Source organism: Chelonoidis abingdonii, chromosome 15 (assembly GCF_003597395.2).
Source record: "Chelonoidis abingdonii isolate Lonesome George chromosome 15, CheloAbing_2.0, whole genome shotgun sequence".
NCBI classification, from domain to species: domain Eukaryota; kingdom Metazoa; phylum Chordata; order Testudines; family Testudinidae; genus Chelonoidis; species Chelonoidis abingdonii.
Window position 1 is genome coordinate 578,786 of NC_133783.1, and position 13,925 is coordinate 592,710.

Consider the following 13,925-nt stretch of genomic DNA (forward strand, 5'->3'; position numbering starts at 1 on the left):
AATCCAGACCAGTGAGCAGCTGTGTCATCCCTGCTCTGCAATGTTGGGTGCCCTACAATGCCCTGCTAAAGGAGCTTCCACCTGGGCCGCCCACAAATAGCCCTCCAGGATGCAAGCCACACCCTGAGTGTCTGTGTGCAATTGCAGCCTGCCTGCCACACTCTAGCTCTCATAAGCCTTGGTTATTCTGCAGGGTGACTCCAACACACCCACATTTGCCTCCATAAATGTATGTCCTATACTACCCAGCCCTCTCATGGACAATACAAGTTCTTCGAGTAGATGCAAATGTATTCCAAGTAGGTATGTGAGCTCCCCAAGCATCGGAGATTTTTCCTAGCAGTACCTATAGTATGGTGGCTCTCGCACCTTGTGTCTGTAGTCAGTCCTCTGGCTATGTGAGGTGGCGCCACCCTGACCCCTCTCAGTTCCTTCTCAGCACCTGTTGGGTGGAATGGGAGCTCTGTGGTTGTAGTCTCACCACTTTGCATTTATTCTTTCTTAGCCTAGTTTGTTGTACAGTTAGTCAGTTAGTGTTTGTTAGTAAAATAAAAAAAAAGAAGAAAGCTATAGAATATAGTGGTAGTGCTCTCTGGCGATGCCTCACAGTGGTTCAAGCACTGCCCTTCATGTGGGCTGGCAATCCCTAAGAGTGCCCCCACCCCCGAGTGCTTGCTCTGCCTTGGTGAATCCCACCTTAAAAAGTGCTGTTCGATCTGTAGATCGTTTAAAAAGAGGACTCAAGTGGCATGGGACCTTTGTCTCAACAGCACCTGCTTGAACAGGCCATGCAGCCTGACCCAGCATCGAGACCCTTCTTGGGCTGCAGATCACCTTCAAGCTTGGAAAATGCTGCTGCTTCTCGTTTGGGGCAGACTCCTCTCCAGTGAGGTGCAGAAGCTGTTCTCCATCATTGGCACAAAAGAAGAGCTCTCATAAGACCAATTGTGAGTGCTGCAGGTCATGGGGAGACTCTTCTGCCTCCCCTAAGAGCTCAGACTGGCACAGAACTGGCTCCAGGGCACAGGATGGTGCAGGTACCTCTAATCCTCCTTTGGCACCAAGTAGGGATGGCAGAAACCCTGTATTGTCAACTGCAGTTCTGTCTGCCAGATGTCTGTTGAGACCAGTGCTGATAGGAGCAATACCGGTATCCACTATATCTGTGACATTGTCATGCCAGGCTTCAGCGGACCTACTCTGCATGTCAGTCCGATCCTCGCCACTGGTCCAAGACTTTGCAAGACTGGCGCTTTCAGTAGCCCCACAGATGGAGCGCGCCTCTGAACCCTTGGGCCCCTTGGCACTGCACTCAGATGCACCAGAGTCAGTACGAGGTACCTCGGTACTGATACCATCCTCAGTACTGGTGCAATCAATGCCACAGATGCATCCATAGCAATTGTCACCACACTTGACATCGAGACACTTAGGTGCTCCGGTACTACTGTTTGCTCCGGAAAACAACCTTGCTTGTAGCACCGACATATTTGGTACTAGTGATACCGGCTTCATCGGGAGCGCCGAGTCCAATCTCATTCTGAGCGATGGATGAGGCCACGTCTACACTACGCGATAATATCGAATTAGCTAAAATCGGTTTCATAAAACTGATATTATAAATTCGATTTCACGCGGCCACACTAGGCACAGTAATTCGGCATTGTGCGTCTGAGGCTAGCGTCGATTTCTGAAGCGTTGCATTGTGGGTAGCTATTCCGTAGCTATCCCATAGTTCCTGCAGTCTCTCCCGCCCCTTGGAATTCTGGGTTGAATCATTGTCGCGGGTGGTTCTGGGTAAATGTCGTCAGTCATTCCTTCCTCCGGGAAAACAGCTGACAATCCTTTCGTGCCGTTTTTCCCTGGATTTCCCTGGCAGATGCCATAGCATGGCAACCATGGAGCCCGTTCAGCTTTTTTTTTTCCGGCACCGTATGTGTACTGGATGCCGCGGACAGAGGCGATACTCCAGCGCTACACAGCAGCATTCATTTGCTTTTGCATGATAGCAGAGATGGTTACCAGTCGTTCTGTACCGTCTACTGCCGGAGTAAACTGGCAATGAGATGACGGTTATCTCTCCCCCTCTGTACTGTCCACTGCTATCATGAGTGCCCCTGGCTGAGATCGGCCGGGGGCGCAAAAGCAAAATTGGGAATGACTCCCCGAGTCAATCCCTCCTTTATGGTTTCTAAAAATAGAGTCAGTCCTGCCTAGAATAAGGGGCAAGTGTACTAGAGGACCAGTGTATCAGAGCACAGCTGCTCCGTGTCAGTATTCACAGGGGTGCCCCTGCAACAACCCCACCCGTTTGCTTCCCTCCTCCCCAACCTTCCTGGGCTACCGTGGCAGTGTACCCCCCCCCCCCATTTGTGTCATGAAGTTATAAAGAATGCAGGAATAAGAAACAGAGACTTGTTAGTGAGATAAAATGAGGGGAGGCAGCCTCCCGGGGCTATGACAGTCCAGGCAGGACAATAAGCGGTGCGGGGAGAGGAGCCCAGCATGCTGCTGCTATGACAGTCCAGGCAGTACAGAATCTTTTCTTTACACAGGAAAGGGAGGGGGCTGATTGAAGCTCAGCCCCCAGTTGCTATGATGAAGACGGTTACCAGCCGTTCTGTACCATCTACTGGGAAGTAACTGGGAGTCATTCCTGTTTTTACCCAGGCGCCCCCGGCCAGCCTCAAAAAGGCCAGCCAGGAGCACTCACGGGCTGATGGGACGTGGATATCAGTCCTATTGCACCGTCTACCACCGGGGAGGGGGAGAGGAGCGGATACTGCTCTTCACTGCTGCAGCATCGCGTCTACCAGCAGCATTCAGTACACATAGGGTGACATTGAAAGAAGTCAAGAAATGATTTCTTTCCCTTTTCTTTCACGTGGTGGGGGGGAAGAAACTGAGGAGCTATTCCTGAACCACGCCAGACACTGTGTTTGAACCTACAGACATTGGGAGCTCAGCCAAGAATGCAAATACTTTTCAGAGACTGCTGTGGACTGTGGGATAGCTGGAGTCCTCAGTACCCCCTCCCTCCCTCCATGAGCGTCCATTTGAGTCTTTGGCTTCCCGTTACACTTGTCACGCAGCACTGTGTAGCCTGGAGATTTTTTTCAAACGCTTTGGCATTTCGTCTTCTGTAACGGAGCTCTGATACAACAGATTTGTCTCCCCATAAAGCGATCAGATCCAGTATCTCCCGTACGGTCCATGCTGGAGCTCTTTTTGGATTTGGGACTGCATCGCCACCCGTGCTGATCAGAGCTCCACGCTGGGCAAACAGGAAATGTAATTCAAAAGTTCGCGGGGCTTTTCCTGTTTACCTGCCCGCTGCATCCGAGTTCAGATTGCTGTCCAGAGCGGTCAGTGGTGCACTGTGGGATACCGCCCGGAGGCCAATAACGTCGATTTCCGTCCACACTAACCCTAATCCGATATGTTTATATCGATTTTAGCGCTACTCCTCTCGTCTGGGAGGAGTACAAAAATCGATATAAAGTGCTCTTTATATCGATATAAAGAGCATTGTAGTGTGGATGGGTACAGTGTTAAATCGATTTAACGCTGTTTAAATCGATTTAAACGCGTAGTGTAGACCAGGCCTGAATCAGATCATCTTTTGGTTCCCTCCAGGGTTGCTCCACCTGTGTCCCATGGATCCCAGGGTTCCACCACTTCAGAGTCGGGATCGTCATCCTCCCGCCCCCCTTCATCTGAGGAGGTCTGAAGGCCACCAGTGGACCAGTGCAGCTACCAAGGTTGGCATATGCCCTGAGGCTGGGATGGAGGCCCCTGGCCTGGCGCCTACTGGCCACCAATGCCTTACCCATACCAGGGGCCCTCTGGCCTCAGTGGGACACTCTTCGCTCCTGGAGGTCTCGTTCATCGTCCTGGTCAAAGGTGAGATCACTCACCCGCTCTGCGTTGGTGGCTGCAGATCAGCCGCAGGCCCAGGCTCCCACAGCTCCCCTTCCTTTGGACTTTCCGAGTCCAGATATGTTATTCCAGGAGCAGGACCCAGCTGTGGCTCAGCAAAGGTCCTTGTCCTCATCCTCATACTAAACAGTGCTGCTGGGTTCATCTTCCTCTTCCACCCCAGAGAGCTTTGACATACCAGGACCTTCTATACCAGGTGGCCTCATCCCTGGTTATTCAAATGGAGTTTCTCCGGGAGAATATCCACAAACTCGTGGACAATTATCCAGCCCTCTGTTCCTGAGAGGGTGCACTCCCCAATAAATAATGCAGTCGTCAAACCTGCTAGAGACATTTAGGTACCCTGGCCTCAGTATCACTGGTGGCTAAGTGCTTGGAGAAGTGCTATTTCATGCCTGTACTAGGATATGAAGGGTTCTATTCCCATCTGGCCCCAAACTTCCTGATGGTCATGGCAATGAATGACAGAGCCCAGCATGGCTGGTTCAAGTCCACACCAAAGGACGGAGTCTCTAAGCGGCTGGATCTTTTGGGCAGAAAGATATATACCTCATTGTCATTACAGATAACGACCGCGAATCAGCAAATTTTGCTGTCCAGATATGACTTTCTCTATCGGTTGGCTATGTCCAAACAAGTTGCCTGAGGCCTATCATCAGGAGTTTTGGGCATTTGTCACCGAGGTTTGCTTGATGGCCAAGACTTCACTCAGTCCACCCTTGATGTTGCAGACACCTCAGTCAGGGTGATGGCCTCTGTGATTACTTTGAGGAGGACTTGCTGGCTCCAAAATTGTGGAATCGCTTTGGATGTCCAGCAAGCGATTGAGGACTTTTTTTTTTTTGATGGCCGGACCTTGTTTTCAGACAAGACTAATGAAACCGTGAATTCCTTTAAGGATTCCAGGGCTACCTTAATGTTCTTCGGGCTGTATACACGGCCCACACAGAGACACCATTATGGGTAGGGCTCTACCAAATTCACAGTCCATTTTGGTCAATTTCACAGTCATAGGATTTTAAAAATCATAAATTTCATTATTTCAGATATTTAAATATGACATTTCATGGTATTATAATTGTAGGGGTCCTGATCAAAAAAAGGAGGGGTGTGTGTTGTATGCGCGTGGGTCACAGTATTGTTACCCCTACGTCTGCGTCGCTGCTGGCAGTGGCGCTGCCTTTTATAGTTGAGCGGTCAGGGAGCAGCATCTGCTGGCCGGAAGCCCAGCTTTGAAGGTAGAGCCACAGCCAGCAGCAGCGCAGAAGTAAGGATGTCATGATATGGTATTGCCACCCTTACTTCTGTGCTGCTGCTGGTGGAGCACTGCCTTCAAAGCTGGACACCTGGCCAACAGCTGCCACTCTCCGGCCACCCAGCTCTGAAGGCAGTGCAGAAGTAAAGGTGGCAACACCACGACCCACCTAAAATAAACTTGCCACCTCCTCACCCCACCACAGCTCCCTTTTGGGTCAGGACCTCCAATTTGAGAAAAGCTGGTCTCCCCTGTGAAATCTGTATAGTATAGGGTAAAATCACACAAAAGACCAGATTTCACAGTCTGTGACATGTTTTTCATGGCCGGGAATTTGATAGGGCCCTAACTATGGGGCCCAGCACCAACAGCAGTATAGGCTGCATCATCCTTTCACATAGCCCTTCCCCCCGAGACAGCAAGACCGAAAGAAAGACCAGTTCACAAGAGGAAGCGCTTGAACTTGGAGCTTGACCAGTCTGTTTGCTCTCCTTTGGCACCTTCTAAGTGCCCATTTTGACTCTGGCCAATGACTCCTACAATGCCTGGGTTTCGATCACCTCCGACAGCTGGGTCCTAGACACTGTCAGATTGGGCTACATCACCCAGTTCCTCTCCCCATCCCCCACCCCACTCCCCCTCACACAAGACGCTGCTCACTGGGACGCTGTTTCATGGGAACGCCAGGCCTTCACGGGCTCAACAAATTTATCAAATATGTGAGATTACGCCTGGTCACTCTCTTTATTCTCCCTGCTTTGTCTCAGAATGACTGATTTACTGCTCGGGACCTGCAGAATGCTTTTTTTCATGTGACCATTCTACCAAGTCACAGGAAGTTTCTTGGTTTCATGGTAGAAGAATGCCATTTTCAGTACACAGTTCTCAGGTTTGGCCTCTCTTCTGCCCTGCAAGTCTTCCCTAAGTGCATGGTGGCAGTCCTGGCACACCTCAGGAGGAAGAAAATCCACATCTTTTCCTACTTCAGTGACTGGATGCTGAAGGGCGCTCCAGAGAGAAGGTTCTCGTCCACAGTGACACCACTCTACGCTTACTGTACCGCATGGGACTCATTTTAAATACTGTAAAGTAAACCTTGGCTCCCAGTCAACAAATAGAATTCATTTGGGCCCTGTTAGATTCCACAGAATCGAGGGCATTCCTGCTGACCAACAGCGTCAGTCTGCAACCTCAGCCTTCCATGATGGTCTGCGTGTGTCCGAGCCTGTTGGGCCACATGTCCACTTGCACTCAGGTGGTCCAGTTCACCAGGTTGCACTGTCTCCCTCTTCAGATGCGGCTCAGGCTGGTTTACTGCCCTGCCCTGCCCTGCCCTGCATTCTTTGGACAGGTTGAGTCATCTTCCTCCACCAGTCCTGGAGTCCTTGCACTGGTGGGAGTCACTGCGCAATGTGTTTCAAAGAGTCCCCATCTCTCAGCCCTCTCCAACCAAGTCGGTAGTTACCAACACTTCTCTACTGGGTTAGGGGGGCATATCTGGACTCATTGAGGGTGTAGGCCCTGTGGTAGGAACAGGATGTCTCACTCCATATAGATGTGTTGGAGTTGCAGGCCATCCACAACTCATGTCATGCTTTCTGGAACTGTATCAGGCATTCAGTGGTTCACATGCTCACCGACAATACCACCGCGATGTACTATGTGAAGAAACAAGGGAGAGCCCCTCCAGGTCACTCTGCCTAGAGGTGATCAACCTGTGGCAGTTCTGCATCAAAGAGGACATCACCCTAGTAGCTGTCCACATACACGGAGTGTAGAACCGTCTTGCTGACCATCTCATTAGGATCGTCTTCCTGAAACACGAATGTTGCCTGAAGGTGAGTATCATTTGGATTTTTTTCATAGTGTAGGGCATCCCCATGATTGACCTATTTGCAATGAGAGAAAACACGAAGTGTCGTCTATTCTGTTCTCAGTGGGGACGCAGCCTGGGCTTGCTCTCTGGTACCTTCCACTACATGCCTTCCCTCCTATTCCAATTGTCCCTTAGGTCATCACCAAGCTCAAGGAGGATTGAGCCAGCCTCATCTTGATTGCTCTGGCGTGGACAAAATGGTGCTGGTTCTTAGATGTCCTCCTCTGTCCATCCAGCCTCCCATGCTGCTTCCTCTCCACCCTGACCTCCCCACACAGGGCCATGGCCGCACCCTGCATCTGGCGATCAGCCCCCTGCACCTTAAGGTGCATGGCTGAATGATGAGGAAGAGAGTTGCTCAAAGGCTGTCCAGCAGGTCCTACTTATGAGCAAGAAGTCTTCTACTAGGATGGCCTACTTAGCGAAGTGGAAGAGGTTTTCTGTGTGGTCCTTGGTCTGCAGGACCCATCCGGTGGGGCCTTCCATCCAGGACATCTTAGAGTACTTGCCATACCTTTAGAAATCATTCTTGGCACTCAGTTCCCTGAGAGTGCACTTGGCAACAATATCAGCATTTTATCCCCGCATCCAAGGGAAATCGTTTCTTTCCAATTTTATGGTGACAAGATTTCTCCAGTCCAAGATGCAGTCCCCCTGTGGTTTTAGCAGCTCTGAGGATGTCTCTATCTGAACCTTTTGTATCCTGTCCTCTGTCCCTCCTGTCTCATAAAACTGCGGTCTTGATAGCCATTACCTCTGCCAGGAGGATGGATGAATTGAATGCCCTGATGGCGAAGCCCCTCTAGATGCAGTTCTCCAGGGACAAGATAATGCTCCAACCACACCCGAAGTTCTTATCCAAAGTGGTCTCCTCGTTTCATTTGAACCAGGCTGTATATTTGCCTGTGTTCTTCCCTAATCCACATTGCTTCCTGGAGGAGCAGTGCTTCCATGTGTTAGACATTAAATGGTGTCTAGCCCTACCTGAACAGAACTGAACCATTCTATTTTTCGCCTTGTCTGTTCTTGTCATATGCGGACCGTATGAAAGGACAAGTGGGATCTGCACAGGCCATCTCTAGATGGATAACATTTTGTATCAGGACTACGTATGAGATAGTATCAGCAACACCTCTTCAGCAGATATGAGCTCATTCGATGAGAGCACAGGCAGCGTTGGTAACGTTCCTTAATGACATTTTCCTATTAGACATTTGCAGGGCGGCCTCATGATCGTCCATACACATTTACAGACCATTCTGTGATCACTGCATCTTCCTGAGCACACTAATGTCAGAGCAGTCCTGCGATACTTACTCTGATATATTCCAAGCCCCACCTCCTACATCTCCTTCTGCTTGTGATTCACCTACTTGGAATACACATCTGCATCTGCTCAAAGAAGAAGAAACGGTTATTTACTGTAACTGTGGTTCTTCAAGATGTGATGCAGACATGTATCCCACAACCCACCCTCCGTCCCTTCTGCATCGAGGTCTTTCCCTGGATGTGTGGTATGAAGGAACTGAGGTAGTGCATCATATAGCCAGGGAAGGAGCGACAGACACAAGATATGAGCACCGCCCCTCTACGGGTACTGCTTGGCAAAAGTCTCCAGCTCTGGCATATGGGGCATGTACACATCTACCTGGAATACCAATCTGCATCACATCTCGAAGAACCACAATTACAGTAAGTAACCATTTCTTATATTACGTCCATTATTTCTTTAAAAGAAATAATATGCCAACTTATTATTTCCAGTAGTTATTCAGGTACTTTGATTTAAACACATTGCATTAAATGAAACAATAAAACAAGTTGATTTTAACTGCAAAGAGTTCGATTTAGGGTGACCAGACAGCAAGTGTGAAAAATCAGGCTGGGGATGTGGAATTAATAGGAGCTTATATAAGAAAAAGACCCCAAAATCGGGACTGTCCCTATAAAATCGGGACATCTGGTCACCCTAGTTAGATTTGAAGTGCATACAAGTAATGAGGCGTAAAAGTCAAAATGGTTACAAGAAAAATAAAGATAAAAAGCAGCTGGTGCCTAAGAACAAACTGTGTTAAATTCAAAGCAAAGTTTTCAGCAGTCTTACTGACAAAACTTCTTAGGTCAGAAATCCTCCCCTAGTCCATCAACTGCTTCCTTTATCTCTTAGGATGCAGTGAATCGATGGGCAGAGAGAGAAGGATGCCTTAGGTCTTTGTCTTTCCTCTTGATAGTTTCAGTCCCCCTCTTGAAAAACATTTCTAGCTGGGTACCAGCACACAAAAAGTCTATGTGGAAGAATGTTCCTTGCTGCTTTTTTCTCACCTGTTTGAGCTTCTTTTGTTTTCCTTCCTGCTTGATAACTCTCTTTATGGCTTAAATGCAAATTAAGCAGAGCACCCATTCCTTTGTTTTAGACAGACCTGTTTGGAACATGTGTTAATAACACCATATAGTCGAATCTTATGACTTCATATACAATGTTTCCACACACATTTTACCAGGACAGTAATGACCAGAAAATTATGAATTTTCAAATGTTATTTCACAAGGCATACTTTGTATAAAGATTATTACAATAGTATGTAGGGTGTGAACACCGGAGTATATTCTGTCACAATCATGAGTCCATTTGACTCGCTTAGTTGTCCACGCACAGCATAAGTAGTCTCTTCTCACTTCCTTAGTGTCCTTTATATACTTGGACCAGCTGGCCCTAATATAATTTAGATCTTGAAGTTGCACGTCTCTCAAAGTTACTTGTTGTAGCTGGTGTAGTCTCTTTTCCGACACTGGTCTGTATGTGTCTACAGCATCCATGTATACCTTTACATCATCTTTGGGCTCACGGGTAGTTGAGTATGATGCTGGGATATGTGACAGAGTGTCTGCTACTGCCAGATTTTTCCCAGGAACATATTTAGCAATTGGGTTAAACTGCATTAACATTAGCAATAGACTTTCGTGTTTCAGTGGCCTTGATTCAAGTGCTTGATCTTTTCCATTGATGAGGGTTATAAGTGGTTTATGATCTGTTATCAGTGTAAATGAATCCAGTCCACACAAGTAGCTGTAAAAGTTCTCACATACACTTGCCAGGCTCTCCTTTTCAATCTGTGCATTTCGTTCGTTGGCTTCTGTGAGTGTGTGGAAGCAAAATGCATCTGACTTCCACTCAGGTCCATGTTGCTACTACAGTACACCACCTAGGGCATAACTGCTTGGATCTGCACTGACCCCCATTGTGGGTTTGTTCACATCACAATATTTGAGAACTTAGCTTACATAGCATTCCCCCTAGAGAGATACGCTGGAAGTGTTCACTATAGGAACCTTTAATACCCTGCCAGGAATGGCTGTTGAGCTTAACTAAAGTGTGTTACATGTGGCACACACACAGGCTGAACAGTCATGCGGTTGAGTATTCATTACAGCAGCTTAATTGGAAATCTCTTTGTTTCTTCCCTTAGTACAAGAAATCCAAAGACATGCGGACGATTCAGAATCGCATGAAGGAAATTGTGAATCACGTTGACAAGGTAACAATGAGGTATCCCTAGGCTGCAGTAAGAATGGGGTCCCGTCCTGCAATTCTTGCTCAGGCAAAGCTCCCAGAACTGCTAAGACCGTACCCACCAACTCCCATGTAGTAAGGCTGGCAGAACGTGTCCCATTGTTTGCTTGCAACAATGAACTCTTGTTGCACACACAAGTCGAAATACGAGGTCACTTTCCTGTTTAAGGGACAAAAGATCATTACTCCAGTTTTCAGCCTATATAAGAATAGAAATGGGGGCTGACTGGAATGTCTTCTTGTGCAAAGTATAGGGCCCAACTCAATCCTGCTAGGCAACCAACCAGGACCGGCGCCAGAGTTTCTCGTGTCCTAGGTGCACAGCCATTTCGCCGCCCCCCACGCTGATCCTGCGGCTCCGGTGGAGCTGCCGCAAGCATGCCTGTGGGAGGTCCACTGGAGCCACAGGAGCAGGTGACCATCCGCAGGCATGACTGCGGCAGCTCCACCGGAGCCGTGGACCAACGGACCCTCTGCAGGCATGACTGCGGCAGCTCCACCGGAGCCGCGGACCAACGGACCTTCCGCATGCACGACTGTGGCAGGTCAACCGGAGCCGCCTGCCGCCCCCCCAGCAAAATGCCATCCCCTCAATAATCCTGGCGCCCTAGGCGATTGCCTAGGCTGCCTAAATGGTAGCGCCGGCCCTGCAACCAACCAGACGGAAAATTTATTAACACATTCTCTGTATAGTGGTGTTTGCAGAGGGCACTTTTGAGATACAGTTGTTTGCAGTGTGTAAGCAGCGTGCTGGGCAGAGTACAGAATAAGACAAACGGCACTTACAGACTCAGGGCCTGATCCGGCAGGGTCCTGAGCACTCTGACCCCTATCCAGGAGAGCCCATAAGGATGCTTATATGAAGATCCACTGATTTCACAAAGGCTGGCCTAAGGCTCAGGCCCTGGCCGGGCTGCTGCTGAGTGCCCGCTAGTACTGCATGTCATACCATTGTCTAGTCCTAAACTAGTCTGGGAGGGTTCAGTTCTCCTCAGAGCAGCACAAGTGCCCTTCCTGGTGCTTTCGGGATTGCCAAATCTTGTGGCTCAGAGCTGCAGTCCAAACAAGAATGGTGAAAACCACTGGGGTGTTATAAGCTGCTCTCACATGTGACAGGTCCCTCTGATAGAGACCCACAGGCAGAGCCTGGCCTGTTGGGGAAGCAGCGCTAGAGTCTATGGTTCGGAATTGCATTCTGAGTAAAAGCAATTACTTGTCCCTCTCCCAGAGTGGCACAAGAGTCAGGTACCAAACCCCTGTCCTGAGTGCTGCCAAGTGCCAGGTTTGTGCGGAGGGATTCTGTCTCCTGCAGTCCAGCTCTAATATGGTCTCTCTTTCTGCTGCAGCTTTATCAGACTCTCAATATCCGTGTGGCATTGATAGGCCTGGAAGTCTGGAGTTACAAAGACAGGATCACTGTGAGTCCAAACCCAGACACCACACTGGACAATTTTCTTCACTGGCGAGAGACTGAACTGTTACAGAAGAAGAAGCATGACAATGCCCAACTGATCACGTATGTGCTGCCGTTACACTGCCTGCAACCTGAGCCAAAGCTGCTGACTGTGGGCACGGGGCACCAGGGGAGCCCAACGCTGGGGCTGAGATACTTACAGTATCTGATGCAGTAGGAATACCCAGATGTGGTCTAATGTTCAATTGTTGGGTTTAGCATGCAGATGCTGGGTGGTACTGTGGTATTGTGATACAGAAGGTCAGACTGGGTGATCTGGTGGCCCCTTTCTGGCCTTAGACTCTATCCCTCTGAACTTTGTGTGGCCGTGCTAGCATGGTAGGATTGGTCAGAGAGAGCAGTGCAGGCATCCCTGACTCTGACAGGGTTGGTGCTAGCTGCTTCAAAGGGCAAGGCCAGAACCATGAAGTAGACAGTTCTGGGATAACCTGCCCACAAGTGACATGCCTTCCTGGCCTCCATCAGTTAAGTCTTGGTCATGCCTGAGAGCAGGAGGATTTAGATCTCTTGCAAATTTTTGGTGTAAAAGGAGATGTTGCTGGGAGCTGCTGGTAGGGGTTCTGGTTTGCTGGGAGCTGCTGGTGTAGCTGTGGGGTTGCTAGTGTAGCTGTAGAGAGCCTGGAGGGAACTGGGGTAGCTAGGGAGATACCTGGGGTAGCTAGGGGGAGTGCGGCTAGCTGGGATATGTGGGGAGTGATATGTAGACAGGGCTATAGTTGATGTGGTGCACTGTGTTTGGGGGATACAGCACCAACACTAGTGTGCTGTGCCACTGGCCATGGATGTGGCAATGCTGCATGCAGCAACAATACTAATTGTGGATGATGTTTGTCCTTTTATGAGTGTTTTGCCTTCCTGCAGAGGCATAGACTTCCAGGGCACGACGGTGGGGCTGGCCAAGAAATATGCAATGTGCACCAGGGACTCAGAAGGAGTAAATCAGGTGGGGCTTTATAACGGTTTCCATTCTAAACAACAGAAGTGAGATCCCAGAGCTGGGGACACGCCAGGGCCGGGTGGCAGAGAAATCACCCTCTGCTTCTGTCTGATCTCTACTATTGGCTTCATGGCTCCCCATCAAACTGAAGGCTCTCTGTGCTTTGCCTTTCTGGCTGTGAGTGACACATGCTCATGCAGCCAGGGAGGGACTATCTCCAGCTCTATCCAGCCGTAGGTCTCTCTGTGCTGGCTCAGGGAGATCAGAAAGGCCAAATCCTGCCCAAACGGCACAATCCATTGTGATCTGTGACCTAAACACTTAGGCCACACTCAGCTGCCTGTGAGGAACTTTGATTGGTTTGACCAGACTTGACCCTAGGGGTGCTGCAGATACCCACCATCGACATGAACAGAGATGTATGGTAGGCGAGTGGTTCCCGAGTAGCCTGGAGCTTTCTGTGGGGTAGAATGGACAATGTTCAAACTCTTTTTACAGATGTTTCAAACACATTGAAAGAGCCCAGCTGCTCTCCCAAGGCAGTTACAGTGACACAAGACCTTCCCTCTGCTCCTTTCTCTTTTAGCTGCCTGAGATTTGATTTATATATAAAAAAAAATCAGACTCTTTGAATGTTTCCCTTCACCCTTTTTCTGTTCCCGCCCAAGCCTCTCAGCCCAAGAAGTGAGCCCTCAGGAACTTAAATTGTTATTAAATCTCCATTTGAGTCCGCACTGTTGTATTCTGTATTTACTGGAATTATAGTAGTTGACTTCTGGTTTTCTAGCCAATTAGGGCAGCTGTGGAGCTTGATTTCTGAGGAAACATAAGAACGGCCACACTGGGTTAGACCAATGGTCCATATATTCCAGT

The 13,925-nt window shown here is 49.1% G+C and overlaps 1 protein-coding gene across 4 annotated transcripts in view; it reads left to right on the forward strand.

Moving 5' to 3' along the window:
- The window catches only part of ADAM8 (ADAM metallopeptidase domain 8), a 96,455-nt gene that overhangs the window by 46,391 nt on the left and 36,139 nt on the right, over positions 1 to 13,925 (forward strand). For all 4 annotated transcript variants that reach the window (XM_032796453.2, XM_032796449.2, XM_032796450.2 and 1 more), the window contains exons 8-10: positions 10,538 to 10,606; positions 11,988 to 12,157; positions 12,977 to 13,058. In XM_032796453.2, coding sequence (XP_032652344.2) covers positions 10,538 to 10,606; positions 11,988 to 12,157; positions 12,977 to 13,058 — 321 coding nt within the window. The remainder of the gene's footprint in view (positions 1 to 10,537; positions 10,607 to 11,987; positions 12,158 to 12,976; positions 13,059 to 13,925) is intronic.